Source organism: Rhinopithecus bieti, unplaced genomic scaffold (genome assembly GCF_001698545.2).
Source record: "Rhinopithecus bieti isolate Rb0 unplaced genomic scaffold, ASM169854v2 scaffold_26131, whole genome shotgun sequence".
In the NCBI taxonomy this organism is placed as follows: domain Eukaryota; kingdom Metazoa; phylum Chordata; class Mammalia; order Primates; family Cercopithecidae; genus Rhinopithecus; species Rhinopithecus bieti.
Window position 1 is genome coordinate 1,594,486 of NW_016812390.1, and position 26,036 is coordinate 1,620,521.

Consider the following 26,036-nt stretch of genomic DNA (forward strand, 5'->3'; position numbering starts at 1 on the left):
CGGGACCTTGCACATGCAAATGGAACATTTATGCTCGAATCCAAGGTGACTTTCATGGCAATACTGAGCTGCAAGGAGCCCAGAAATCAAACACCCCACCTCCCAGCGACCTAGCATCAGGGTTAAGAGGCTTCAGAAGCAGATGGATCTGGATGCCAACCCTGGAATGACAGTGGACAAGTATCACTCCTGCAGCCTCAGTTTGCACATCTATAAAATGGGCTCCATTGCCCTACCCCATAGAGCTATTTCCCAGGTTCAAAGAGTGGCGATTCAGCCCAGTGCCAGTTACATGGCAAGCCCGTAAGTCAAGGTTGCTGCCACCACCATTATTGTTACTGTTTGCAGACCCTCAAGTTAGAATGCGGAAGGAGGTCCCAAGGGACTACGCAGCCAAAGCTGCTCTCCAGAATCTTCACCAGGCAGCTCCAGAGGGTCAGGCAGCCACCTTCCCAGCTGTCCTCTGAGGCCGGCCAACCCCTCTCCCACCTGTGTCCTGTCCAGGGGGAAGGGCGGTGGGGAAGGAGAGCACAGGCCCTTGGGAAGCAACCGGAAGGCCCTGGGGATTCAGGTCCTCAAACAAACCCAGAAAATCTCCCAGGGATTCTGCTACCTCCCTGAGGTCACAAGGCTGAGTGCCAGAAGGTGGGCTTTTGGTATCTGCCCCTCGACCCTCCAAGGCCATCGCCTGCAGCGCTCCAGGCCCCGGCTCTCCCATCCCCAGGATGCAGCAGCCCTTGTGGCTGCAGTGGGCAGAAGCTGGGTCCAAGGGGAGATTTGCTCATCAGAAGATTTATCCTCCTTACCTGGTGCAGGGTCTAAAGCAGCCTCTCTAAGTGGCCAGCCTCAGACGTCCTTGACATGAAAACAGATGCACACAGCTACAAAGGTCCCTCAGCACTGGGGACAGGCACACCCACCACAGGCCCAGTGGAAAAGTACCGGGGGGCGGTGGCCCAGTTAGACCTGTGCACCGAAGAACCACGGAAGATGTGCTGCCAGCGGCCTCTGCCCCTGCCCTGTCCTGTGCTGGCCCAGCCCTGGGTGGGAAGGAGGACATTGTGTCCCAGCTCCGCAGTACCTGTGGGTCCTCGAGGCGGGTGATGTCGGGATACAGATAGAACTTGATGCCTGCGCCCGCGCCCGGCAGCGTCAGCCCTCGGACCAGCAGCACCAGGAGCATGGCGAATGGAAAAGTGGCTGTGAAGTAGACGACCTGCGAGGGAGAGAGGGATTCAGGGGGCCATGGGCATCACTTGCTGCTGCTAAGTCTGAGTGTCCTCTCAGAGAGGCAGAGGGGAGCACTGGTCAGGATCAGGGGTTCTGGAGCCAAGTTTGCTGTCTCACTTGCTGTGCGGTCTTTGGCACATTGCTTAACCACTCTGGGACTCAGCTGCCTCATCTGTAATCTGGGTATATACAGGTACCTACCTCACAGATTTCTTTTCTTTTCTTTTCTTTTTTTTTTTTTAATTTGAGACGGAGCCTCGCTCTATCACCCAGGCTGCAGTGCAATGGCACGATCTTGGCTCACTGCAACCTCCGCCTCCCGGGTTCAAGTGATTCTCCTGGCTCAACCTCTCGAGTAGTTGGGATTACAGGTGCCCGCCACCATGCCCAGCTAATTTTGTATTTTTAGTAGAGATGGGATTTTACTGGGTTGGCCAGGCTGGTCTCAAACTCCTGGCCTCAAATGATCCACTTGCCTCAACCTCCCAAAGTGCTGGGATTATAGGCGTGAGCCACTGCACTGGCCCACCTCACAGATTTACTGAGATTAAATGAAAAACATCCTATAAACAGTTTGTTCCAGGCACCATCTAAGCACAAAATACAGTGGTGGATAAGACAGAAAACAAATCCCTGCCTTTGTGGAACTGACATTCCAGGGTGTAGAGGTGGAAAATGCAAAATCAGAGAGTTAGCTATCAAGTGCACGTGTAGAAGGCTCAGCCCATTGGTTGCCAACCATGGCATGTGCCGATGACGTGCAGGTCATATTAGTTAACAACTAACCACAATGTTGGTATGATTCCTATGGTTAGGGATCAGATAAGCATGGATTCAAATCCCAGCTCTGTCCCCTCATTTGCTGTGTGATCTTAGGCACATTGCTTAACCTCTCTGGACCTGTTTCCTCATGAGTAGAATTCAGATAAGAGTAATAGAAGCCCCTCACCAAGGGGTGAAGTGAGGATTCAATGGGATGATGCTTGTAACACTGCCACTCAGTAGGTGCTCTAGAAAGGGGGCCTGTTGTTGGCACTGATTTTGCTGGAAGGACGGGACCTTCAGGGAAGAAAATGAGGCCTCTCAATGGCCCTTAACTGGGAACGGGAAAGGCTCCCTACTTCACCGGGCCTCTGGGAGACCCATGGCCTTCCCTGGGTCACACTGCATGTTCCAGACAGGCCAAGATCAGGTGTGAGGTAGGGACTAGAAATGATGTGGCCATCTCCTCCCAAGGACCTTCTCTTCCTGTCCTGCAAGCACTGTTTGTGGCATCAGTTCTCATGGATGGATTTTCCCATCTTATTCAACACAAGGAGTTTCCAGACAGGGTTTATGCCTGGGAGGAGCTCAAAGGTGCCTGGCTGAATGGACGGTGAGATCCTAGCGTTTCAGGCCAAAGGTGCCTGGCTGAATGGACGGTGAGATCCTAGCGTTTCAGGCCGGGCACTGGCTGAGTAGAAACATCCCAGGCACAAGCCCACTTCATCCTCACCACGCCCCCCAGGACAGTGGTTTACAGTGGAGAAACTGAGGCTGGGTGGGCTTTAAGGACTTGCCCAGGGCATCAACGGAGTCCAGGATTTGAACCCAGAGCCTGTGGAGGGCTAACCTCTGAGCAGAAAGGCATGAAGTATTTTACTTCGACATGCAGAAAGCTCATGGTGGCCACCTAGAAACACTGAGACTGGCTGGCAGAGCCCTGGGCCACATCTGGGGATCGGGGACCTGGGAGGAAACACTGCATGGTCAATGCGCCCATTTTACAGGAGAGGAAATTGAGATGACGAGAAAAGGAGGAATGTGCCCATGGAGTTGAGGGTGCAGTGCCAGGGCACTGCTGGGGCCCAGGTATGTAACAAACACTGACAGATAGTGACAGAGCCCAAAACCTCACCTAGATGGCACCAGGACCCTCGACAGAGCACATTCTCGTGGCCATGATCCCTTTGAGTAGAAACAATGAGAAAGGGACTTCAGAAAAGGGCAAAAAGGAAGCTTTCAGGGCCTGCTTAGCTCAGCTGCCCTCAGCCCAATAACCCCCAGGCAGTGTTTATTGAGCACTTACTGTATACCTAGCACTGTTCCAAATGCTGTGACGTCTATTCTCACTGGCTCCTGCCCTAACCCTCTGAGGTAAGTTTTATTACTATCTCCATTTTGCAACAAGAAAACTGAGGCCCAGAGAGAGTCCATCACTTGCCCAGGGTCACATGGCCTTAAGCAGCAGAACTGGGACCTGCCCCACAGCCCACACATAGGAGACTGGCAAAAAGCCTCCCACAACTGGCAGTTTACTGACTCTCCCCAAGAGCAGAGGGCAGCCAGGAGGGAGGCCCGCAGATCTGAATCCAAGCTTAGAGGCTGGCTTGCCATGAGACCTCCAGGAAGCCGCTGTCCCCTCTAGACTCTGTTTCCCCACCTGGAAGTAAAGGGTTGGGACTGCAGGAGCTCTGAGGTTGCCTCCTACTCTGCCACTCTAGGTTGAGGGGTAGAGAGGCTGTGGGTCAGCTGGGGAGTCACCTCTACCAGGGGTTGTATGCTGCCTCTGCCACCCCTTGCTAGTGACCTGGGTGGGCCTCAGCTTCCCCATCTGTCCACTGAGGATACGGGAACGCTGACCTTGCTTGCTGGCCCCTGGCCTGCTGTGAGCATTCAAGAAGCCTCCTTGGCCAGCACTGTCAGGACAGCCCTCCAACACTGAGAGGGTGGGCCCTACTCCTGCCTCTGCCCCCAGGCGTCCTTTGTTCCTCCAGGCCTCAGTTTCTCCAGCCACCGTCATCTCTTCTCCCTGAGGCCAGGAGCCCACATGATTTCCCAAGGATGGGAAGGCAGACGTGGAGGGCTGGGGCACATCAGGAAGCCACAGAAGGGGGAAGAAGTGAAAAAAGAAAACCAGCCTGCCTCTCCCTTCCTGAGGACAGGCGGCCAGGCGGCCAGGCGCCCCAACCAGTTCCCACCTCTGGGGCCCTTTGTGGGCCACACCCGGGCTGGCGAACAATAGCTGCTGACAGCAGCCCTGCAGGGGTCTCCAGAGGCGGCCACTTCAAAGCCAGCCAGGCCTCCACTGGGCCAAAGCCTCTGTGGCCAGAGGGCTTTGTGTCAGGGACGGGTGTGGAGGTGGCTTTTCTTGTTTTCCCGTAGTTAGTTTATTTAACAAGCACTTACGCAGTGCAGATTTTGTACCGGGCACTCAGCTAAGAGCTTCATGAGTTTCAACTAATTTAATCCTCAGACAACTGAGAAGAGCCAGGCACCAGCCTCACCTGCATTTTCTAGATGAGGAGACTGCCCAGAGAGGTGGGGGCACCTGCCTGGAATCACAGAGTTAGTGGTGGTGGATGCGGGATGGATCCAGGCCAGCTGGTGTCAGGTCCCCACACCTTTGGGATGTGTGTCATTGTTCCTCCCCAAATCCTGGTCACACCACCTCAGCCATGTGAAGGGAAAATAAAATCTCAGGACCCCAAACTCACTATGCAGAAGGAAAAAGTTAAGCTTGGGAACTGAGTCACACACACACAAAACCGGCCTGCCTTCTGTTCTTCAGCAGAGAGCTGTGAGATACAGGCCACATATCTCCCCAGGCAGCCTCCCTCACCCTGACAATGTAAACTCACAGCTCACCTTCACAGGTACGGGACAAAGCGACAAGAAATTAGCCATCTGCCCACACGTCCAGGCATGTGTCTCCTTCCTCCACCGTGTGTGCACCCTACCCTATGGAAAATGTGTGTGTTCTCTACCCTATGGAAAATGCAGATTTGCTGAGAGACACCATGCATAACTACCTGAATTACCTATTCCTCTGTCCCCTCCTGCTGTTTCCCCTTACATTTTTTTTTTTTGAGACACGGTCTCTGTCGCCCACGCTAGAGTGCAATGGCGCAATCAAAGCTCACTGCAGTGTCAACTTCCCGGGCCTAAGAGATCCTCCTACCTCAGCCTCCTGAGTAGCTGGGACTACAGGTACGCGCCACCATGCCCAGCTACATTTTAGTAGAGACAGGGTTTCGCCATGTTGACCAGGTTGGTCTTGAACTCCTGAACTTAAGCAATCTGCCCTCCTCTGCCCCCCAAGTGCTGGGATTACAGGTGTGAGCTACTTCTCTGGGCCTCCCCTTTATATACTGAGGTTCTCAAAACCCTCTTTGGAGAAAGTGCAGGCCACAGACCCGACTGTGGCTCGTGTCTCTTTTTCCTGGGCGCATCTTCAAACTTGGCAAAATAAACCTCTAAGCTGATTGAGCCCCCTGACTCAGATAGGTTTTGGTTTACAGCAGCAGGTTTGAAAGCCACTCTTGCTTTGCAGAATCTGATGCTCCGAGGACAAGCCCCTGAGAGCCATGCTTTCAACTTTTCCGTGGCTTCCCCGGGATCCCCAAGGGAGAGGCTGGTGCCAGCCGCTGCCAGGGGCCTCTAGTGGTGGCCCAGCAGGCCTTGCCGTGGGACATGGTATTTTTCCACTCTTGCTGGTGAACCTTCGTGGCTCCTCTGAGCCCTAGACCCAAAAGCCCTGTGGCCCAGTTGTCCGGGAAAACTTGCAAGGACAACTTTTCTCCATCCCCTCTGGGCAGTAGAAAAGAGGGTGGCTGAGCAGCAGGGGGAGCCGGGCATCTTTGGGAGGTAAGATCTGGGCAGCAGCAGCAGGGGGAGCTAGGCATCCTTTGGGAGGTAAGGGTCTGGGCAGCGGGGCTCGCTATTGATCCCAGAGATCCTAGGCAGGCCCCGAGGGTCCTCAGTGCCCGGGCTGTTGGTGAGGGGCTTCACTAACTCATTTCACATAAGGGGAAGGTGAGGCTGAGAAAGTGAAAGGGCCTTGTCCAAAGTCATGCAGTTTGGGGGACCCAGAGCTAAAAGGATGTGGCTCTGACTTCGCCTGCTTTGCTTTTAACCAGGCAAAAAAGAGCTGTTTCAGAGGCCAACAGCGAAGAGCCCCAGCCTCAGTGAACATCCATGCTCACTCCAGGGCCTCCTCTCCATGCATCTGCAGGGCTTGCACTTCCTATGTGCGTGTCTGGATCTCTGCCCCCTTCCCAGACCCCACTCTGTGACAGCAGGGACATGCCTGGCACATGCCCTACTTACTGCATCCTCAGGCTGGCACGGGGGTGGGCACAGGAGGTGGAAGAGTGTGGGGCACCCATGTCGGGAGTGGGGCTGCCTGGGTCCAAATCCCCGCAGAGCCACTGACAAGCTGTGTGATGCTGGGCAAGGTAATAAGCCTCTCTGAACCTGAGTTTCCCCATCTGTAAAATGGGACTAATAACCACACATACTCCAAAACATGAGGAGGATTCAATGAGCTACCCAGCAGCACTGAGAATGCTACCCGGCACTCAGGGGCTACTGCGCTTTCGCCACCATTATCACCATTTGTTGAATGGACTAATGGCAGCCTAGTTTTGAACCTCTGGAATAGCGAAAATTACAAAAAAGGAAACTGCAACCTAGAGAGGCAAAGTGATTTGAACTCAGATCCTGAGCCTTTCAGGCTGGGGCTCTCCCTCCATTACCCTCCTACTCCTCCTTGCTGGACTAGACACGAGAGCAGGGCCTTGGCAGGATGAGGTCCGTCAGCTGCCTGTGGGCCCAGCCCCCACCACGTCAGCCACAAACCTGGTCTGTGGCCAGGGCTGGAAGCCATGGCCAGCGAGCAGTCAGCCTCTCAGCCATGGGGCTTGAGGAAGTCCACAGAGGCTGACTGTGTTTGTCTTGGCTTCTCTGGCCTGGCCCAGGCTCTGCTATTGTTCTGGGAATCACGCCCACCCCTGGGAGGCCTAGAGCTACCCCACGAAGGAGGTTGTTGCTAAGGATGACATGGGAGGACCCCGGGAAGGTCAAGTCTTTGCTCGGCCACAGCTGCAGCCTGGTACCCTCTCTTCTGGCTTTGACACTACTCTCCTGTGTTCTGCATTATGGCTCAAAAGTTGCTCACTGTCCCTGGCAGACATCAGCCTCCTCCATCAGACTGGGTGCTCCTCAAGGGTCTGGGTCAAACACACCTCAGGGCCTTTGCACAGGCTGTCCCTTCTACCTGGAGATTTTCCCCTCCATATACTCACCTGGCTCAGCCCTTCACTTCCTTCACATCCTTGCCTAGAGTCACTTTCTTGGTAGGCCTTGCCTGGCCACCCTATTTAAAATTGCTCCCAACACTCCCCATTCTCCTCTGTTTGACCTTTTCCCATAGCTCGCATCCCCATTTGACTCCTATACATTTTTCGCATTCATCTTGTTACAACCTGACTCTTCCTGCCAGGCCATCAGCTCCTGGAGCACAGGAATTTTTGTCTGTTTTGTGAACCACTGCATGTCCCCCAGTGCTGTTTCTACAAAGCACCTGGCACATGGTAGAGGCTCAAAAAATACTAGTGCATAAGTAAGTGATGATGTCTCCAGCACTGCTGAGGACCAGTGCTCACAGAAACTTCCTCACTTCTGTGTGAGGAAAGTGAGGCAAGAGTGAAGAAGGGCATGGTGGCGTGCGCCCGTGGTCTCAGCTACTCAAGAGGCTGAGGTGGGAGGATGGTTTGAGGATGGCTTGAGCCCAGAAAGTGAGCTGAGATCAAGCCGCTGCATTTCAGCCTGGGCAACAGAGGCAGACCCTGCCTCAAATTAAAAAAAAAAAAAAAAAAAAAGAAGGAAATTAGCATTTACAGAACCGTCTGTGCCAAGCATTGTGCCAGGTGTTTAACACACCTCATTTTAACCCTTACTATCACTTATTTTATAGAGGAGGAAACTGAGGCTCAGAGAGGAGGAAGTGACCTTGGATAAGTCACTTGACCTCCCTAAGCCTGAATTTTCTCATTGTTTAAAGAAAGGAATAAAATGGTGTGTTTGTAAGATGGAGCACCGGGGTAGCACAGTGAGGGTGCTCTCCAAGGAGGTGCAGGAAATACCCATGTCCCCTGCTCCTGCCTGTTCCGGGCAGGACCGTGCTCACTGGTGTGCAGGGGCAGGTGTCCAAGGCCTGGACTGCTTCCTTTCCACCCCGGGCTTCAGGATGGCAGGGTGGTTCTGCCCCAAGAAACAAGCAGAGGGCACTGTGTGTGTTGGAGGGGGGTGCACAGGATCACCATCATTCTACCTCTTGCAACCCTGGAGTCCCACGTCTTGCAAGGGTAAGTGACTGGAGTAATTACTTGGATCTCTACAGATCTGGGATTTCGCCTCTTTGGGGGCTCTTTATCCAGGCAGAGCACATTCCTCAACCCTCAGTGCCACTTTGTGGCTGGGGCAGCTAAGGTCACTGCCCACAGCTCTGCCTGGAATGCCACCTTAAGACACTCCTTTGACTTTTGGGGTTTTTTTGATCTTAAAGAGATGTTCCCTTTTTTGGGATGTGAGTCACTGGGGAAAGCGTTGAGAGGGCACCATCTAAAGGCAGATGAGCAAATGCCTTTGTTCTTGATAGCTTAGGGCCCTGGGTTCAGGCTTACACCTGTGATCGCAACAGACCCCTGCACCAGCCTTTGGCATCAGCACAGCCATGACAACAGCCAGTGTCTAGGTTATTAGGGAACAGTTCGGCTCTAGTTAGTAACAGGTAATGTTTCAGTTATTGGTTAACATTTTCACTATTGCTAATCTATCAGTTATACCTAAACCCTTAAAATTACAAGCTATTGCTAATCTATCAGTTATACCTAAAACCTTAAAATTACAAGCTAACATTTTACATGTGTTAATCACTAACATCCTAGTCACTATGTGACATATTAATCAGCAGCAAACACTCCAGTTATGAATAATACTTTGGTTAACAGCTAACATCTTGGCCATGAGTGGATGATTTAATAATCAGCTAACACTTTCCTGAACAACTAACATTGGAGGTGCCGGCTGAAATGTTAGTTATAAGATAACTCCGTTAATCTGATTTAGCAGCTAAAATCTAAGCCAGTGCCTCTCAATCCATAAAGTGCATTTGGATTATCTGGGGGTAATGTTACAACACAGTCTGAGTTTGTAGGTTTGGGGCAGGCCCACGAAGCTCCCCGCAATGCTAATGGGAATGCTTGTGGCCCCCTCTGCAAAGTGAGGGTCCATGCTGTGGCTAATGGCTCTTACTACGGTTGCTGGCTAACCTCCTGTTACCAGCTAACCTATTTATTAGAAGTCCAACACTAGTTATCTGCTACCATCTGCATTGACTGCCAATACCTTGAGATGAGAAAGGTGTGGTGGGTGGGGCTAGCTTGTGTAGGCTCCAGAGAGGCTGACTCTTCAGTATTCAGGAATTCTGTGAGCTGGTCTTTAAACCGTCAGCAGCTTGAAAGCAGATATGGTGGGAGCACTGACACCATGAAACGGACAAACACTACACACCTGGGTTTCACTTTTTTCCAGAGGGCTGGCTTATCAGCACACCACCACCGGCCACCTCCCTCCTGGGGCGTGGCTAATTGCAGGCAGGAAGTGGGGGAGAGGGCCAGCCTGGCACAGCTCTCCAGGAGTCAGGGGAGGGACAGAAGTCCAACTTACCTTCCCAGTGGACCTGACGCCCTTCCAGATGCAGAAGAAACACACTAGCCAGACTAAAAGAAGGCAGAGAGCGAGGTCCCATTTCAGAGAGCCTGGGTGGTCGATTCCAGGGGACAAGCTCAGCACGTTGCGCCTTGAAGCAAATACAGAGCCAGAAGTCAGTAAGGGGCCTGGCCCCGGGGTAGAGAGAGCCAAGGCCCAGACATTAACAGGCTGGGGGTCAAATCCCATCTGAGGTGCTGCATGTACATGTCACCTCACCTTTCCAAACCCAGGAATCCCCATTTGTCTTGAGACAGAGTTGTTGCAAAGAAAAGGATGGACTCAGACTCCAGATTCAGGCAAAACCAGGTTCAACTCAGTCTGGCCTCAGGCAAGTTAAGGAACCCCTGAGCCTCAGTTTCCTTATCTGTGAAATGGGCACTGATTTTCTGCTGGGACTTCAGCAGAACCTTCTTCAGTGCGCCAAACACTAGGTTCAATTCTCAGCTCTACTGTTCGTTCCGTCACTGACAGAAGGAAGTTAGCCAACTTTACCAGACCTCCGGCTCCTCATCTATAAAATGTTGCCCTCCCCCAACATTCTCCCTTATTATTTTATTCACCCCTGTGTAACCTGGATCTCTCACTAAAATATAAGTCACACAAGATCCTAAATTCACGGTCCGGGATGCAGCTAGCACTTGATAAACCTTTGCAGATGTAACTGTGGTGTTCAGATGCCCAGGGAAGCTTCAGGCACACAGCCAGCACCTAAGCAGCGCTGGTTTCCTCCCCTGGCCTGCCAGGGTTTTGAGGATCTCAGAGAGAGGCAGGTAAACGGTTTGAAGGATAACTGGCACCGGACAGCCACCGACCCTGCCCAGGATGACACAGCAGAGCATGGGTCTTTGGAGTCCAGACCTAAGCTTCCCGCCAATCCAAGCTGATTCCTGCTGTCTGCTAAACAGGCACACAAGCACCTACTCACAGACATTCTTGTGGACAACAGCACCTGAAAGCAGGCCAGGGTGGTGCAGGGTACTGACAGCCCAGGCCATGAAACTTGATGCCAGAAGTGGCATCCATGGTCCCAGAGCTCTGGCTGCTGCAACAGTGATCGAGGACAGCTACACTGAGCATAGGGACATCGGCCCCGCCCACTGGGCCTCCCAGGTTACCTGTCCAGCACAGGCTGCTGGCCACACCACACTCCAGGGTGTTTGCGAACCCCTGGAAGAAGCTGAGTTTCCTTCTAATGGGAGTCAGCTCCCTGCCTGAAGGTCACACTCCCATGCAGGAGGGACAGGGAGTGAAGTGTGACCCTTTGCCTCAGTTTCCCCTTTTGTAAAATGGGAATAACAGCTCCCACCCAGGATGCTCTTGGGAAAGTATTCTGGAACATCCCAAGCTTTCAGCCAGTCCGTGGGATTACCCCCACAGTCAGGGCTCTGGTTCTCACAACACACACTGGGCTAGACCCTTTATCATTTTTTTTTTTTTTTCTAGAGAAGCTTCAACATAAGGACTTTGAATAAATCCAATATTCCCCTTCTCAACTGGCATTCAAGTAAGGCCTTTCTTTAGTTCACTGCTGTGTTCCCAGCACCTAGAACAGCACCTGGCCCATTGGAGGAGCTCAATAAAGACATGTTGAGTGAATAAGTGAATGAGCGGACTCAACTGGGAGGACAGCAAGTTCACATGTCACTGTAGGCCCAATCTGTGAAATACTCCCACTAACAGCCATAAAAAGGGACAGCTTTTCTTTGCCCTTTTCTTGCTGGTCACAGTGACATCAGTGGGCTCCCCCTGGCACCTGATAATGTCATTCTGATAATGCTGACGGACTAAATAAAAGTCACCAGCAACCAACTGCTTTCCAAGGCCTTTTCAGTTTATCTCATCTGATCCAAGGAGTAGAGGCCATTCACCCCATTTTACAGATGGGGAAAATCAAGGCTTGGAGGGTCCACTTGCCCATGGTCACAGAGCCAGCAGGTGACACAGAGCTGCCACCCCAAGCCCACTCCTGTGTGACTCCAAAAGCAGTGCTCTCTCTACTCCACTACACTGTTGATGTGATTTTAAGAGAAAACAGAGCCTAAATTTTAAAAACAATCTCTTCAGTCCCCTACTATATGCTGGGATCACCTGGCACCTTGGGGCAGGGGGCATCTCTATAGGGCAGGCTGGCAGCCAACCGCATCCCAGCTGGGGCCCTGCCAAGCATGTGGATCTGGCGCCTGCTATGGCTTTAAAACAAAAAGCCTTTCCTCATTCTGCAGGGCTCAGCACCTTCAATGAAAGCCAGGGCAGGCTGGGCAGTGGCCCAAGACTTCCTTGTGAATGGGCAGCACCAGGAGAGGAGGAAGAGCACCTTTCCACCGTCTCCCAGGCCCTCCAGGTGCACTCTCCTCGGTCTCAATGAAGCCTCCCTGAGGTTCTAGAAGACTCACTGTAGAGCCCCTGTCTGTCTTCCGCTGTCCTGTCCCACGCTGGGGAAACGTCTGTCTTGCCCACCAGACCCTGAACATCCCAAGGACAAGGGCTTTATATGCTGATGAGATGTCCAGCCACAAGACAGCCTTTCCTTTGATTCTTCAGGACGAGCTGGCTGAGAAGCTTAATACCCTGGAGCCCCGATTGTGACCATACCCAGCCTGTGGCCAGCTGACCCAACAGCATCTGCCTTTCTCCCACCACCATGCTGGGCAAACCAGTGGTGCCCAATACTGATGGGAGGCTGCCACACTGGCTTGCTCGGGGCAGCTGACCAGCTATGCAGTCTACAACAAAGAAAATGAGTCCTCCACCTGCTTCTCCATTGCTGGTGGTAGTCCCTTTGCAGGATCTCATGGTGGCATCCAGGGATGTTTGCTTTGACCAGGCAATTCCATTCCCAGGATTATCTTCTATAGTTACACCTGCATGGGTGGCCAGAGACACCGTACCCACCCCAAGCAGTGCTGTCTATAGAGTGAAAGGTTGGAAACGACTCAAATTCCATTAAGAGGAGCTTGTAAACTGTGAAGCAGGCACACACTGGAACACAATGCTCGGTGTAAAACAATGGGAAAGTTCTGCGTCCTACTAAGGAGCTAGGACCTGGAGACAAAATGCAGGAAGGGAAGCAAGGTGAAGAACAGTGCATGAGACATGCTCCCTACTGTGTAAAGAGGGAGGGAGACAGAGACACATTTGTACTTGAATACACACATACTATTTTTGGCAGGACACACAAGAAGCTGGTGGCAGTTGCTGCCTGTGTGGGGAGGGGATGCACTTTGCAATGTATTTTTGCACTACTTCAATGTTTTTAATGTGCACATATCACCTTTATAAAAGTTATTTTAAATTCTTGAAAAGCTTTATAACGGGCCATGTGAATGTACCAGGACTGAAACCAATGTATCTCATCAATCAGGATTTGTCACAACATAGCCTGACACAGGCTCAGGGCCAGAGCAACTGACATTCTTTCCAAAGATATCTTGGGCAGCCATGCCGGCTGAATCTCGGGCGGGCCCCTCCACAGTCCCTTCCGTGTCTGACTTCCAGAGTCTTCCCAGCCAGAAAGCAGTCGATCAGGATCCAGCCAATCCCTACCCAGTGGTGAGGGCGTGCTCAGTAAACTGTAGAGTGCCATGCCGGGGGAACGCCATGGTGCACTGCCACTCACCTGTGCCTCCTAAGTACCCCAGGAGGAAGCTGCACAGGCTCCCTACAGTGTTAACACAGCTCTCCCAGCACACTGTCTCTGCCCCTGTCCAGGCCCCTGACACCCCTAGGATGATTTCCAGCAGCCTCTTCATCCTCCCTCCACTCCTGTCCCCACAAGTCAGAGGGAATCTATTAATACCTATGGCAGGCCACATCCCTCCTCTGCTCCACATCCTCCTGAGGCTCCCACTCCGCAGCCAACACAGCTCGCCTGACCTTGCCATTCAGACTCAGACCCTAACTGCTGTCTGGGACATTCCCTGAACAGGTCAAACGCGATCCTGCCTTAAGGCCTTGGACCTAACTGCTTCTCTCGGTCACTTGTTCCAAAGCTCCCTCGTCCCTTTCCTTTAGGTCTCTGTTCAAAGGCAATATCCCCAGGGCAGCTGTTCCTGGCCACCCTCTGTAAAAAGTATCCCTGGTCACTCTTCTTCCCCTGCCCAGGGCCTGTTTCTGATCACTTATTGCTTTTATACTATAATATTATATATGCTATCTATTTAATGTCTGTCTGTCCCATTAAAATGTCAGTCCCAAGAAGGCAGGGTCTATGTCTGCCTTGATCACTGAACAGTGCTTGGCATGTAATAGGTGTTCAGCGGACATTAGTTGAATAAATTAATTATACCCATTTGGTTGATGGGGAAACTAAGGCTCAGACAGGTTCAGGAATGCACCCGAAATCACTCAGATAGAAATCAACCTTGGATCTGGTTCCCTTTTCCTGATGCCACCCTGGGGACCAGGCACCTCATGTGCTGGGCCTGGTGCTGGCCTTGGCAAGGGCCCCAGCATCCCCAGCTTCCTCATGTCTCTCATGCAGAGGGAGGAGACTCCGAGGTAAGCTGCATTCTTGTCCAAGAATAGTAATGATTCACTCCAGGGTGGGATCCAAAAAAGAATTGCCTGGACGTCTGTTTTGAGTCGGCCGCCCTGCTGCCGTCCAGCCGGCACTCAGAGATGTAAATACGTCCTCCTAGCAGGCCAAATCGTTTCCTTTTGACTGCAGGCCAGCCATTTATTGGCCATGGTTCTCCCCTGGAGACTGGCAGAGGCAACAATTATAAAAAGGCCCGTCCGCCCAGAGCATGGGGCCGTGTAGCCTTTCTCCACCGCCTCCTCCTTCCGACAGCTGCAGGGGAAGATTGGCTGAGCAGGCCTTGTTTGCAAATATGACTCATTTCTTTGATTCTAATAAAGTCTAATGATACGTGCCGAGCTCCCAGGGGGCTCTGGAGGAGCCTAGGAGGAAGGCACGGCTCCAGCCTGATGGAGGGCATCTGGCCAGGTCTGGCTCTGCCTGTCCTCCAAGGCAACCTTGGGACAGAGGTGACCCCAGACAGCAAGGAGCAGCAGGGGGACAAAAGCTCTGCTTCCCCATCCCAGAGCAACTCGGCGCTCAATTATAAAGCCAGCGTGAAATGACTGTCTCTGGGGCCCCGGTGGCTTCTCATGAGGATCTGGGAAAGTGCAGCTCATTGGCTCCTACTGAGAATGATGGCTTAGCACTGCACACAGGGTGGGCATAGGGGTTCAGGCTGAGAGAAGACCCCACAAGTAACCTGGGAGTGGGGAGACACACACGTGGCACAATGTGACCTGTGACCATGGACTTGGGCTCCCAGGCCTGGCCTGGGCTCTGGGCTGGTGGCTGGTAGGAACACGGACAAAAGGTTAGCTGGAGGCAGGATGCAGTGCTGAATGCCAGGGCTGGAAGCTTTGCTCCTTCTAGCTGCGTGTGTGACCTCGGGCAGGGCACTGCCATTCTTGCATCGTCAGTGTCCCATGGCCCCCTGCAAAGTGCATCCCTGGTCTTAGCTCCATAACGCTCAAGCCAGGCTGTGAGTCATTGGGACCACACTACTTCTGTTTACAGAGAAGTGAAGAGGGCGTGGAGAGGTGAGGTCACTGCCTTAAGGTCGTGCAGCTGGGATGTGTGGGAGCCAGAGTTGGGTTGTGTCTCTCCTGACAAGGAAAGGGGAATGTCACCCATTGCTGCTCTGCTTTCTCCTCTGTGAAAACAGAGGGAGGAGGGGCTGTGGCAGGGAGGGTCAATAGGGACCTTCCCTGACCAGAAGCCAGGAGATAGCTCCGCTCCCCCGGTGCCTCGTACCCCTGACTTCCAGAGACTCCTGAGCACCTGCCAGCAGCACCTGCTGAAGGAAAGGACGGGCCAGGGACCTATGCATCTGACGCATGTAAGAGAAGTGAAAGGAAGCAATGGCTGGGGCTGGGCTTTAGCTTGAGGGCCACCAAGACCAACCTTCGAGGGTATCCTCGCTGCTCTGCCGCCCAACTGGCTCCCAGACAGCAACGCGCAAAAATCTCCGACAAGATTCACTTGAGAGAAACCTCAGAGCCAGACGCTGCAGGGTTGGTGGCTATCTTCAGGGGGATTCAGATAAGTTTCACCCCAAAGGGAACCCAGACCTGCTGAAGGCTGAGGCCTCTGAGGCCCCATATACATCCAGCCTCTCTTTCCCACCAGTGTGTTCCCTAAGGAATCACAAAAATCACATTCAATTCAGTCACACCACCTCCCTTCTCATATACCTTCCATGGTTTCTCCTCCAAGAGAACGAAGTTCAAATGTACCCGCCTAACATCCAAGGCTTTGACCCTTCTCCCTGGCCCTACCTGTCCCTCACCCGTGCATCCTATGCTCTAGCCGAACCATCCCAAATACTTATGTGCTTTCAGCACGCTGACTCTGCATGGGCTGTTCCTCCTACCTAAACTGTCTTGTCACTCTCCTTTTCTGCCTAGTGAGCTTCTACTCATCCATCAAAGCCCAGCTCACATGCTCCTCCATCTGCAGACGGGGAAGTGAGCCAGAGAGAGGTAGTGATTTGCTGCTCCACACAGGTGAATGCAGACATGGAACTAACGAGGAGATTCAGCACCCAGTGGGCACTTGCTGTGTTGAAATAGTCTCAGTCCTTTCTGTCAGGGTGAGATCATAGCATGGGAAAAGCCATGAGAGGGTTCTGAGCTGCAAAATAACAGGTTGGATTCAGAATTGGTTACGGAGGTGCAAGGATAAGGCACAGAGAGATCCAAGAGGCCAGTGCTGGTGTCCAGGAGAGTGATGGGGGTCCCAAGGGGGTGACAGTGCATTGCGACAGTGCTCAGATTCTAGGTATACTCTGAAGGGGGAGCCAAGAGGATGTGTGAATTGGATGTGGGATTTGAGGTAGGAAGAAGAGTTCTGGATGATGCCTACATATTTCCCCCACTTAGAAAGCCTCTGCAGAGACTGCATGAAATGACAGGGGCAAGTTCCTAGTACTATGCTCACGGGAGTCACCTATTCCCCACTGGTTCTCTTGCCTTTCCACCATTACATGCCAAGAAAAGAGAAGGCTCTTGAAGGCAGGAGGCCAGGTCTTTCCTGCCCATGGGACCCAGCTCAGGGCTGGAACTCAGCTGTTCCCTGGTGTAGCTCTCTGGCCTCGGCCTGTGCTGTGAAGGCAGGTCACAGGAGGCAGCGCTGATCTTGCCTAAGCCTGCTTTCCAGGCTCTTGCTCCATGGCCCTCAATCTTCCCCAGGGTTCTAGAAAGAGGGCAAGTTATTTGCGAATGTTCAGGTGGTCTCACAAAGCTCTGCTGGAATCTGGGGCTGGGGGTGCAGGGGTAGGAGAGGTGTGAGAGCCGGAGCAGGAGACGAGTACCAAGCTGGCAGCCGGGGCTCTTTGGACAGAGCAAATCTATCTGGATCATGCAGAAGCTTGGGAAGGTGGCTGCAGAATCAGATACTCTCCAAAGATAAATACTGTCTCAGTGTCTTCCAGGCCAGAAAATGGAGCTGGGGTGCTCAGAACGGAGATTCTGTAAGGCAAGGGTCCCAGAATACCCCCAAGGGCCCAGTCCCTCTGGAAGGTGTGAGTGAGAACTGGCCATCCTGAGGACCTCACATTGCTCCCATGTGTTCCTTCTCTAAGGCCCCTGGGTCCCAGACAACAGTGAGACAAGCAGAGTCCAGAAGAGGATGGCCCCTTTACAATAGGGGGTGATTATTTAAGTTCATAACACTTAAAGAAACTGCCCTGAGGGTAGTTTTATGCACTATGAGGGCACCTGATAAATAATAAGGGATTCTGGCCAGGCACGGTGGCTCACGCCTGTAATCCCAGCACTTTGGGAGGCTGAGGCAGGCAGATCATGAGGTCAAGAGATTGAGACCATCCTGGCCAACATGGTGAAACCCCATCTCTACTAAAAATACAAAAATTAGCCAGACATGGTGGCGCATTCCTGTAATCCCAGCTACTCAGGAGGCTGACGCAGGAGAATCACTTAAACCAGGGAGTCAAAGTTTGCAGTGAGCCGAGGTCACGCCACTGCACTCCAGCCTGGCAACAGAGCGAGACTCTGTCTCAAAAACAAAATAATAGTAATAATAATAATAATAATAATGGATTCTCAGGGTTGGTCACCCAGGATCTCATGCAGTCAGGGTCATCCTACAACCTTGGGAGGGCAGCACTGCCATCTCCCCAGGCGCAGGTGAGGATACCATGGCCCAGAGAGTGGGACACACCTGCCTAAGCTAGAAGTGGCAGAGTGAGGGTTCAAACACAGGCAGGCCAGTCAATGTCTGAGGCAAGGAGGTCCCAGCAAACGCCCTAGTAACTGGCTGAGTGCCAGTGTCCAGGAGTAGGGCAGGCCCGGTTTTCAGGCTACGCCAAGAACAGCAGAGAAAGGACAAGGCTGTGCCTTGGACCCCATTCAAGTGAGAAAAAGGAAGTGCCAGCCTTTCTTTGTCTGTGAACTCAGCTCCCCAGGGGGCGGGGAACTGAGGGGCAATGATTGTGCTTCCAATGTCCCTTTTGTTTGTAGGTGGAAAATATACAAACAAGAGGAACCCCCAGTGACAGCGGGCCTAAGGACCTGCCCTGAGCATACACTGAAGGCCTGGAGCAGCAGCAGTGACATAGACCGCCCAAGTAAGGATTCCATACCAGTGAGGGCAACCAAGCCCTTCTTTGCCAAGGATGTCCCAGCCCCAACCCCAAAGCATGGCTGGGGCCAGTCGGCAGGCCGCTCCCTCTTCTCTGGCCCATTCCTGGGCCAGCTCCTAAGAGGTGGGTAGACACCTTGAAAATGGCAAAACTACACATAAAAGACAGGGACTGTCATCTCGTGATGATTCAGAACCACCATCTTCCTTAACAGCACCCCTGCCCTGACTCACAACCTTCACGCAAGGCCTCATCTCACTTATTTCCAGGGTCAAGGGGCTGCACTTGAGTGCTAAGCTCCAAGGCTGGCTTATGAAGAAGAGGGAAATGATGCACTAGCCTATTTTTGATCAGCCTCTAAGCACTATGTTAGAAGACTTTCTCCACACATCAACTCACTCAAGAGTTCCCCAAAATCAGGACTCCACATCCTGCCTTTCTAATGTTTGTCCTCTGTATCCTCCCTGTAGTTACTGACTACCGTTCTTCACTCCTCTCACGAAGAGACAGAATTTATTTCCTCCACCTCTTGAATCTGGGTTTGTCTTGTGGCTTTCTTTGGCCAAGGGGACGTGAACAAAAATGATACAGACAGAGGCTTGAAAAGCACTTGGGTTTCGGGACTGACCGTTTCTTGTTCCTAGAGTGCTTGCTTAGTGGCTGGTGACAAGCCCAGACTAGCCTGCTGGGTGATGAAACCACACGGACCAGTTGCCCCTCCCACCTCAGCCACCAGCCAGCCAAACCCCAGAAAAGCTACCCAGAGGACCTACAGTTGCCTGCAGACACATGAAGGAGCCCAAGACTGGAAGAACTGCCCAGCCAAGCTCAGCTCAAACTGACAACAAGCAGAACAATCAAGAGCTAAATAAATGGTTGTTGTTTAAAGCCGCCAAGTTTGGGGATGGCTGTTATGCAGCAAAAGCTAACTGATGCATCTTTTTCACTCTACCTACTTACTCACTTTTCACTTAACTACTTCAGCTTCATATATGCATCTTTCTCTGTGCAATAACAGAGAATATATTTTTTCTAAAATACATTAAGAAAACTGTGTCATTTTTAGACAATATAAGTATGCATACCTGCCTCACAGGGATCCCATCAGGGTAGTTATGAGTCATTCTTTTTATCTGACAGGTAAAGAAACTGAGGCTCAGAAAGGAGGAGTGACTTGCCTCAGGTCAAACAGCCAGTAAGTGGCAGAACTGGGATTCCAGGTCTGTCTATGGTCAAAAGCATAAATTTCTCTCCAGATCTGCACCCTCCTTCCAATCCCCTAAAGACAGTGGCTCCTGCATCCCAGGGGAGGAGATAAGGAAGTGGGCCATCCTCTCTGCCCCACCCATGTCCTCCCCCTTGCTTCAATGAGGTGGCCTTACTCCCAGAACTCGATGACAGGGGAGGTGAAGTTGGTGGAGCTGATGGTGATCCAGACACTCTTGTTCTTGCGCATGGTGTCCTCCATGCAGTGAGGTGTGTTCCAGCTGTGGTTGCAGTGTGCCCATGGCAGCTCCTTCTGGAAGGACTGGAACAGGTAGTATGTGGCCCAGGCCAGGATGACAATGTAGTAGACATTCAGGAGGGACACAATTACAATGGAGGCATAGCCGATACCTGCAGGTTGGGCAAATGAGATGAGTAAACATCACAAGGGAGGCCAGACCCACCATGGCCACATACTCAACTGGAAGGCCATGGTATCCCCAGGCCCCAGGCCACAAGAGGCCCTTCAACAGTGACCACCAAATATTTATAGGGTGAATGGATGGCTGGGGGAATGGAAAGGTGAAACAACAGATGGTTAGATAAATGGGATGGATGGCAGGGGGTGGGGGGATAAAACAATGAATGGATGGCTAGATGGATAGACAAACGGATGGATGAAAAGATAGATAATAAAGAGGATGGTTGATTGGATGGTTGGATGTCTGGATGGATGGATGGATGTATAGCTGAATGGATGAGACAAATAGATGGATGAATGAACAGATGAACAGTTGAATGATTGAATGAATGGCCAGATGAATAGATAAATAGCTACATTGATGAGTGTTGGATTGATGGATAGATACTCATTTGTTGCGTAATCAGTTTGTTAGATGGATGTATGGATAGTGGTTGGTTAGAAGGTTGAGTAGATTAATGGAAGGATGAATAGATGGGTAGATGAATGGAAAATGGATGGATAGTCTAATTACTGAGTGGTTTAATGGAAGAAAGGCTTAAGGATAAATGGATTTATGTGGATGACTGAATAAAGAGACTCACATATGTTCCCATCTCTGCCAATTAAATCATAACAGGGATTATTTTGTATGCATACTAAGTACTAAACATGGGACTAATGAAGCCACCATTCATTTGATGCTGACTGTGTACAAAGCACTTCTATGTGGCTATGTCATTTTGTCTTCATAGCAACCCTGTGAAGTAAGCATACAACTATATTTCTATTTCACAGATGAGAAAATTGAAGTACAAAGTGACCTTCTCAAAGTCACAAAACCATCAAGGGGAGTTAATGGGACCTGAACCCAGACAGAAAGCCTCCTGAACCTCAATGCTTATCTGCTGCACTCTACTGCCAAGCAGCTACAGGCTTCTCTTTTTTTCTTGTTTAGATTCAGGGGGTACAGGTGCAGGTTTGTGACAGGAGTATACTGCATGAAACTGAGGTTTGCACTTCCATCTATTCCTGTCACCCAAATAGTGAACATAGTATGCAATAGGTAGTTTCTCAGCCCTTGTTCCCCACCCCTTTTGGAGTCCCCAGTGTCTATTGCTCCCATCTTTTTTTTTTTTTTTTTTTTGAGACGGAGTCTCGCTCTGTCGCCCAGGCTGGAGTGCAGTGGCCGGATCTCAGCTCACTGCAAGCTCCGCCTCCCAGGTTTACGCCATTCTCCTGCCTCAACCTCCCGAGTAGCTGGGACTACAGGCACCCGCCACCTCGCCCAGCTAGTTTTTTGTATTTTTAGTAGAGACGGCATTTCACCATGTTAGCCAGGATGGTATCGATCTCCTGACCTTGTGATCCGCCCGTCTCGGCCTCCCAAAGTGCTGGGATTACAGGCTTGAGCCACCGTGCCCGGCTGCTCCCATCTTTATGTCCCTGTATACCCAAGGTTGAGTTTCCACTTATAAGCAAGAATACGTGGTATTTGATTTTCTGTTTCTGCATCAGTTCACTTAGGATAACAACCTTCAGCTGTATCCATGTTGCTGCAAAGGCCATATTGCTATTCTTTACGGCTGCATAGTCTTCCATGGTATATATGCACCACATTTTCTTTATCCAGTCCACCACTGATGGGCACCTAGGCTGATTCCATGTCTTTGCTACTGTGAACAGAGCAGCTGCCGGCTTCTCTATGCAACAACCTAGGGAAGTGGGCATGCTGGGCCTGACTGAGTAGCTACTGCATGCTAGGCACTTGCCACATCTCCTTTCCGTGTACTCCCAGGCAGCAGCATCTGCATTACACTGGTACTGTACTGGCTGCTATCTTCTGTCAGGCACAGAGCTAAGTGATGTGCATGAGGATCCAATGGACCTGGCAGACAATAAGTGCTCAATAAAAATGTGTGGAACTGATGAGCACCAGGCCCCAAGTGGCCTCTGTCCCATACTCACCAGAGAACAAGGGGCAGATCTTTTCCCAGCAGGTGATGCCCCCTTCAGAGGTATACTGGCCTATGATGATCTCCAAGAAAAACACAGGCAGGCCGCTCCCAAACAGGAAAATAAAATACGGTATGAGAAACGCACCTACAGAGAGCAGAATGGGCAAGGGTGAGACTGTGGCCATGGCAGTGCTGATGCAGAAGGCTCCCAAGCCCTCCCAGCGAATGGAACCAGAGAGAATGCATGAGGGGCATGAGGCTCAAGGCCAAACTCTTGGACCTGGTGGGAAATGCTCCAGGCCCTGCCCACCTGGCCAGCTGGTTTCACCTTTCCAGTGTGCCCTCCCTCTCACCATCAAATCTATCAGGGACTTCAAGCCTCGGAACCTTCATGTCAGCTATGCCTACTACCTGCCTGTCTCCTCCACATCTGTCCCTCTGAACAAGGACTGCTTGGCCTCTAAGACCCACTCAAATGTCGCGTCTTTGTTGGGGCCTTCACCTACCCTCCCCAGGCCTGCCCAGGACAGGAGGCAGAGAAGCACCAGCTAGCAAGGGTGTGGTGGTAAGGGGCAGAGGGTAGGCATCTCCGGTGGGGGTGGGACCAAGGGGAAGAATCGGGGGGGCAAAGCATCGGGGCAGGGGATCCTACCTGGTGTCCACTAATGGCTTCAGCGGGTCCATAAACCCTTTGAAACTGTGGGCAACTTGGGTCTAGTGTATGTGCTTTGTTCTGGGGAGCGTCTAGGACACTCATCAGAGTCCCAAAGGGGCCTGAGACCTACAAAAGGTTAAGAAACCAGGCTCTAAGGGAGAATTCCCCAAAAGGTGGTTCTACTAATGTGGGCAGCACAAGGCATGCCCATCTCCGCTGACACACAAGCCTTTGACAGCAAGCAGTCACCAGCAGTGAGCAGTTCCTCCCTATCCAGTTCTCTTCAAGCTCGTCATGGCACCAGCAAGAAAGCATCAGTAGGTGCTACCTGACCTCAACACAACCCCGTCACAGAAGACCTGTCAGAGGGTTCCTGCTCAGAGCCTTCAGCAGGCAAAAACACAACAACAAAAGCAAACCAAAATCCAAAAACCCAAACCAACCAACTCATCAACCCAACCAAGCGCAGTCATCACATTTAAAAAATATCTTCACTGTACTTTTTATTCCTGGATACCTTTGGAACATGACAAATGGTACCAGTTTTCCATTTACAGCAGGAAACAGAGTTTGCTTTCTGGAGTACATTTGGTAAAGTTAGAAAAGCAAACATGAATGTTAAAGGAAAGAGGAAGAAACAGTCAGAGGCAAGTAGACATGGGGGACAGATAAGGAGGTGCGTGAACGTCTGGGGCTTGGGAGACACGAGCCTGGCCTTGTCCTGCCTCTTTGGAGATGGTAAACTGGAGGATCAGAGAGGGTGAGGCACTTGCTCAAGGTAACGCAGAACAGCACCCTGATTCTCAGTCGGGCTTACCGCCTGTCTCTAAGGATGGGATTGGCAGGGGCATGGCAGGCTGACCTCATGGAGGTCAAGGGGGGGCCAGGGAAAGCAGGGCACAGAAAGGCTACCCACACTCCGGTCCCAGCCTCCAGCTCCAAGGCCGCTTTGTTCTGGAGGGGCTTCCCTGTGGCCCGGCCCACGCTCACCTCCACCATTCTTGTAGCAGAGGTACGGGAAGCGCCAGACGTTGCCCAAGCCCACGAAGCCGCCAGCCACAGAGAGCACAAAGTCGATCTTGCTAGACCACTTCTCCCTCTGCGGAGGTTTTCCCTCAGCCTCGTCCTCAGGCCGCGTGCCTGGGCTCTTCCCCGGTGAGGGCTTCAGGATGTCCTTGTGGAAATCTTTCAGACACTGCAGCTTCTCCTTGGTGGCCATCTCCTTGCTTTCTATGGGGGACAAAAGAGAAGCATCCTGCAGCTGATGAGGGACCGCCTGTGTGTCTCAGACACAATCTCTGCTTCCTCATCCACCAGCCGGCTCCCACCTGCCCAGGCCTGTAACAAGCGGCCTGGCATCCCTGTCTGTCCAATGCTCTGACAGCAACATCGGGAGTCATTCAGACCCCTTCATGGACCAGGGACCTCAAGATTCAGGCTATGGACACTTGCAACCCACAAAATCGGCAGGTTCCATTCCCCGGGCACCTGCTGAAGAGAAGCACCAGGGCCCCCATGTTTGTCATCTGAGTGTCATACTTCAACCTGCACCCCGGCCTAGCATTGTGTTTCACAAAACACAACACACCCAGGCGGTTCCAGTCATCTGCCAAATAACAGCCTGCAAGCAGTTTGTAGAAATTAACAGATACTATTTTCTAAATTTGGATTTGTATTTAAAAAAATGGAGGTTCCTATTTCACAAATGCCTTAACACAGTGTCCAGCCCACAGAGATGACCATTTATAACTGTAAGTTAAAAAAACGGATAGACGGAAATGAACAAGGAATGGGGTTTCAGGCTGGAATGGAAACAATATTTGAGAATGGGTTGCCACCCAAGTATTGAGAATGGATGTTTATGAAATAGATTTGCAATTTATTAACCAGTCACATCTGTAGCCGAAAAAAATAAGGGATTTGCACTGGTGAGGATTATGCAAGAGTGCTTGTTAATCCCCACTTGTCCACCCTTCTCCAACCGTCCTCTGGCTTGCTCTGATTCCAGGGGCTGACCCTGTACATCCTATAAGCCAGGTTCCCTTGCTCTCCGGCTCCCTGTTGGGTTTGGCTAATGGGAGGCCCCAGAGAAGGCGAAATCTCTAAGCCCCCCGAGCTGTTCATGGTTACCCTCAGCCCACTTGTGCTTGGCCCTCAGTCTAGAGGGACGTCTGCCACCAGCCAGGCCAGAGCCTCTTCTTTCTATACTTCCTAAGGTCCCCAAGTGCTCACTCACCCTGGCAGCTCAGCCCCGAGGGCCACAGTCACATCCAGGGCGGCCGTCTGTGCAGAAGGTGGACACCCCTGGCTCTCTGAGAATGGACAAGGGTTACCAAGAGCATCTGAGTCCTAGTCCACAGTGTGAGGAAACAGCTCAAGGCTGGGTCCCCTGCCTTCAAGAGCTGACCCACAAAACAACAACGTAACAGAGGGACACAGGAAATGGATGAGCTGTGAAAACCAGAGCTACTGGGCCTATGTGCCCCTCTCTGAGCCTCAGTTTCCCCATCTGCAGAATAAAAAGGATGACAGCAGAAGTGGCTGACTCAGAGCCAAGCAGTCCAGGACACAACTTGTTTGTCTTCATGATCAAACTGGTGGCCAACACTGAAATAATCAGATTTCAGAGAAAAGTCAAGAATTCTAAGTTCTCTTGAAAAATTGGAAGGTTGGACCACAGCGAGCTCATACTCCTCATGGTGATCGCTGACTGGAGCAGATGTGACCACCTTGTTACACAGCCACATCCTGGCCAGCTCACCACCTGGCTCAGGACACACTTGCCTGGCTAGCTCAAGTGGGCATCTGAGTTTGTCTTCTCATCAGAGAACCAAACACTACCTGAAAGTATCCTGTTCAATTCCTTGCTTCCCTGTCGTCTATCTCAACTTGAATAGAGGCTTCTGGGGAAAAGGACTGCACCTGCCTTGCTCACAACTGTGTCCCAGAGCCAGGCACCATGCCTGGCACACAGTAGAGTGTCAGGCAAGAGCTGCTGGGTAGGTGGATCCCAGAGTGGCATCCATAGACAGCTGGTGACAACTGCAAACCCTGTCTTTACCAATCCTGTGACCAGGCGAGTCACTTGGCCTCAGAGCCTTGCAGGCAGGGTGAGGCAGAAGCTGCCTAAGGACTTGGGGTGTGGAGAGGGGATGTGCTGGCTTGGCCCCAGATGCTGGGCCCACGGGGGCTGTGCTCGAGGAACAGAGGCACAAAAGCACAACAAAACCCCCATTTCCCCCACACCTCCTTCCTCTCCCTGGCTTGGGGTGGGGGACCCCAATTGTTTCACTATCTGGCGGCCAACAGACCAAGAAAGGCTTCCTGAAGCCTCCGGGCAGCTCATGGAGCCCTTCCTCTGTCTGCCAGAGCAT

The 26,036-nt window shown here is 51.9% G+C and overlaps 1 protein-coding gene across 3 annotated transcripts in view; it reads right to left on the reverse strand.

Annotated features, from left to right (window-relative positions):
* Window positions 1-26,036, reverse strand: part of SLC6A6 (solute carrier family 6 member 6) — an 88,199-nt gene that overhangs the window by 21,526 nt on the left and 40,637 nt on the right. For 2 of the 3 annotated variants that reach the window (XM_017896256.1, XM_017896255.1), the window contains exons 3-7: window positions 23,653-23,892; window positions 22,018-22,152; window positions 19,766-20,000; window positions 9,721-9,853; window positions 1,082-1,216 (exon numbers count right to left, since the gene is read on the reverse strand). In XM_017896256.1, the coding sequence (XP_017751745.1) occupies window positions 1,082-1,216; window positions 9,721-9,853; window positions 19,766-20,000; window positions 22,018-22,152; window positions 23,653-23,881 (867 nt within the window). In that variant the 5' untranslated portion in view covers window positions 23,882-23,892. Of the gene's footprint in view, window positions 1-1,081; window positions 1,217-9,720; window positions 9,854-19,765; window positions 20,001-22,017; window positions 22,153-23,652; window positions 23,918-26,036 lie in introns of all 3 variants that reach the window. The other variant, XM_017896258.1, reaches the window with a different exon arrangement.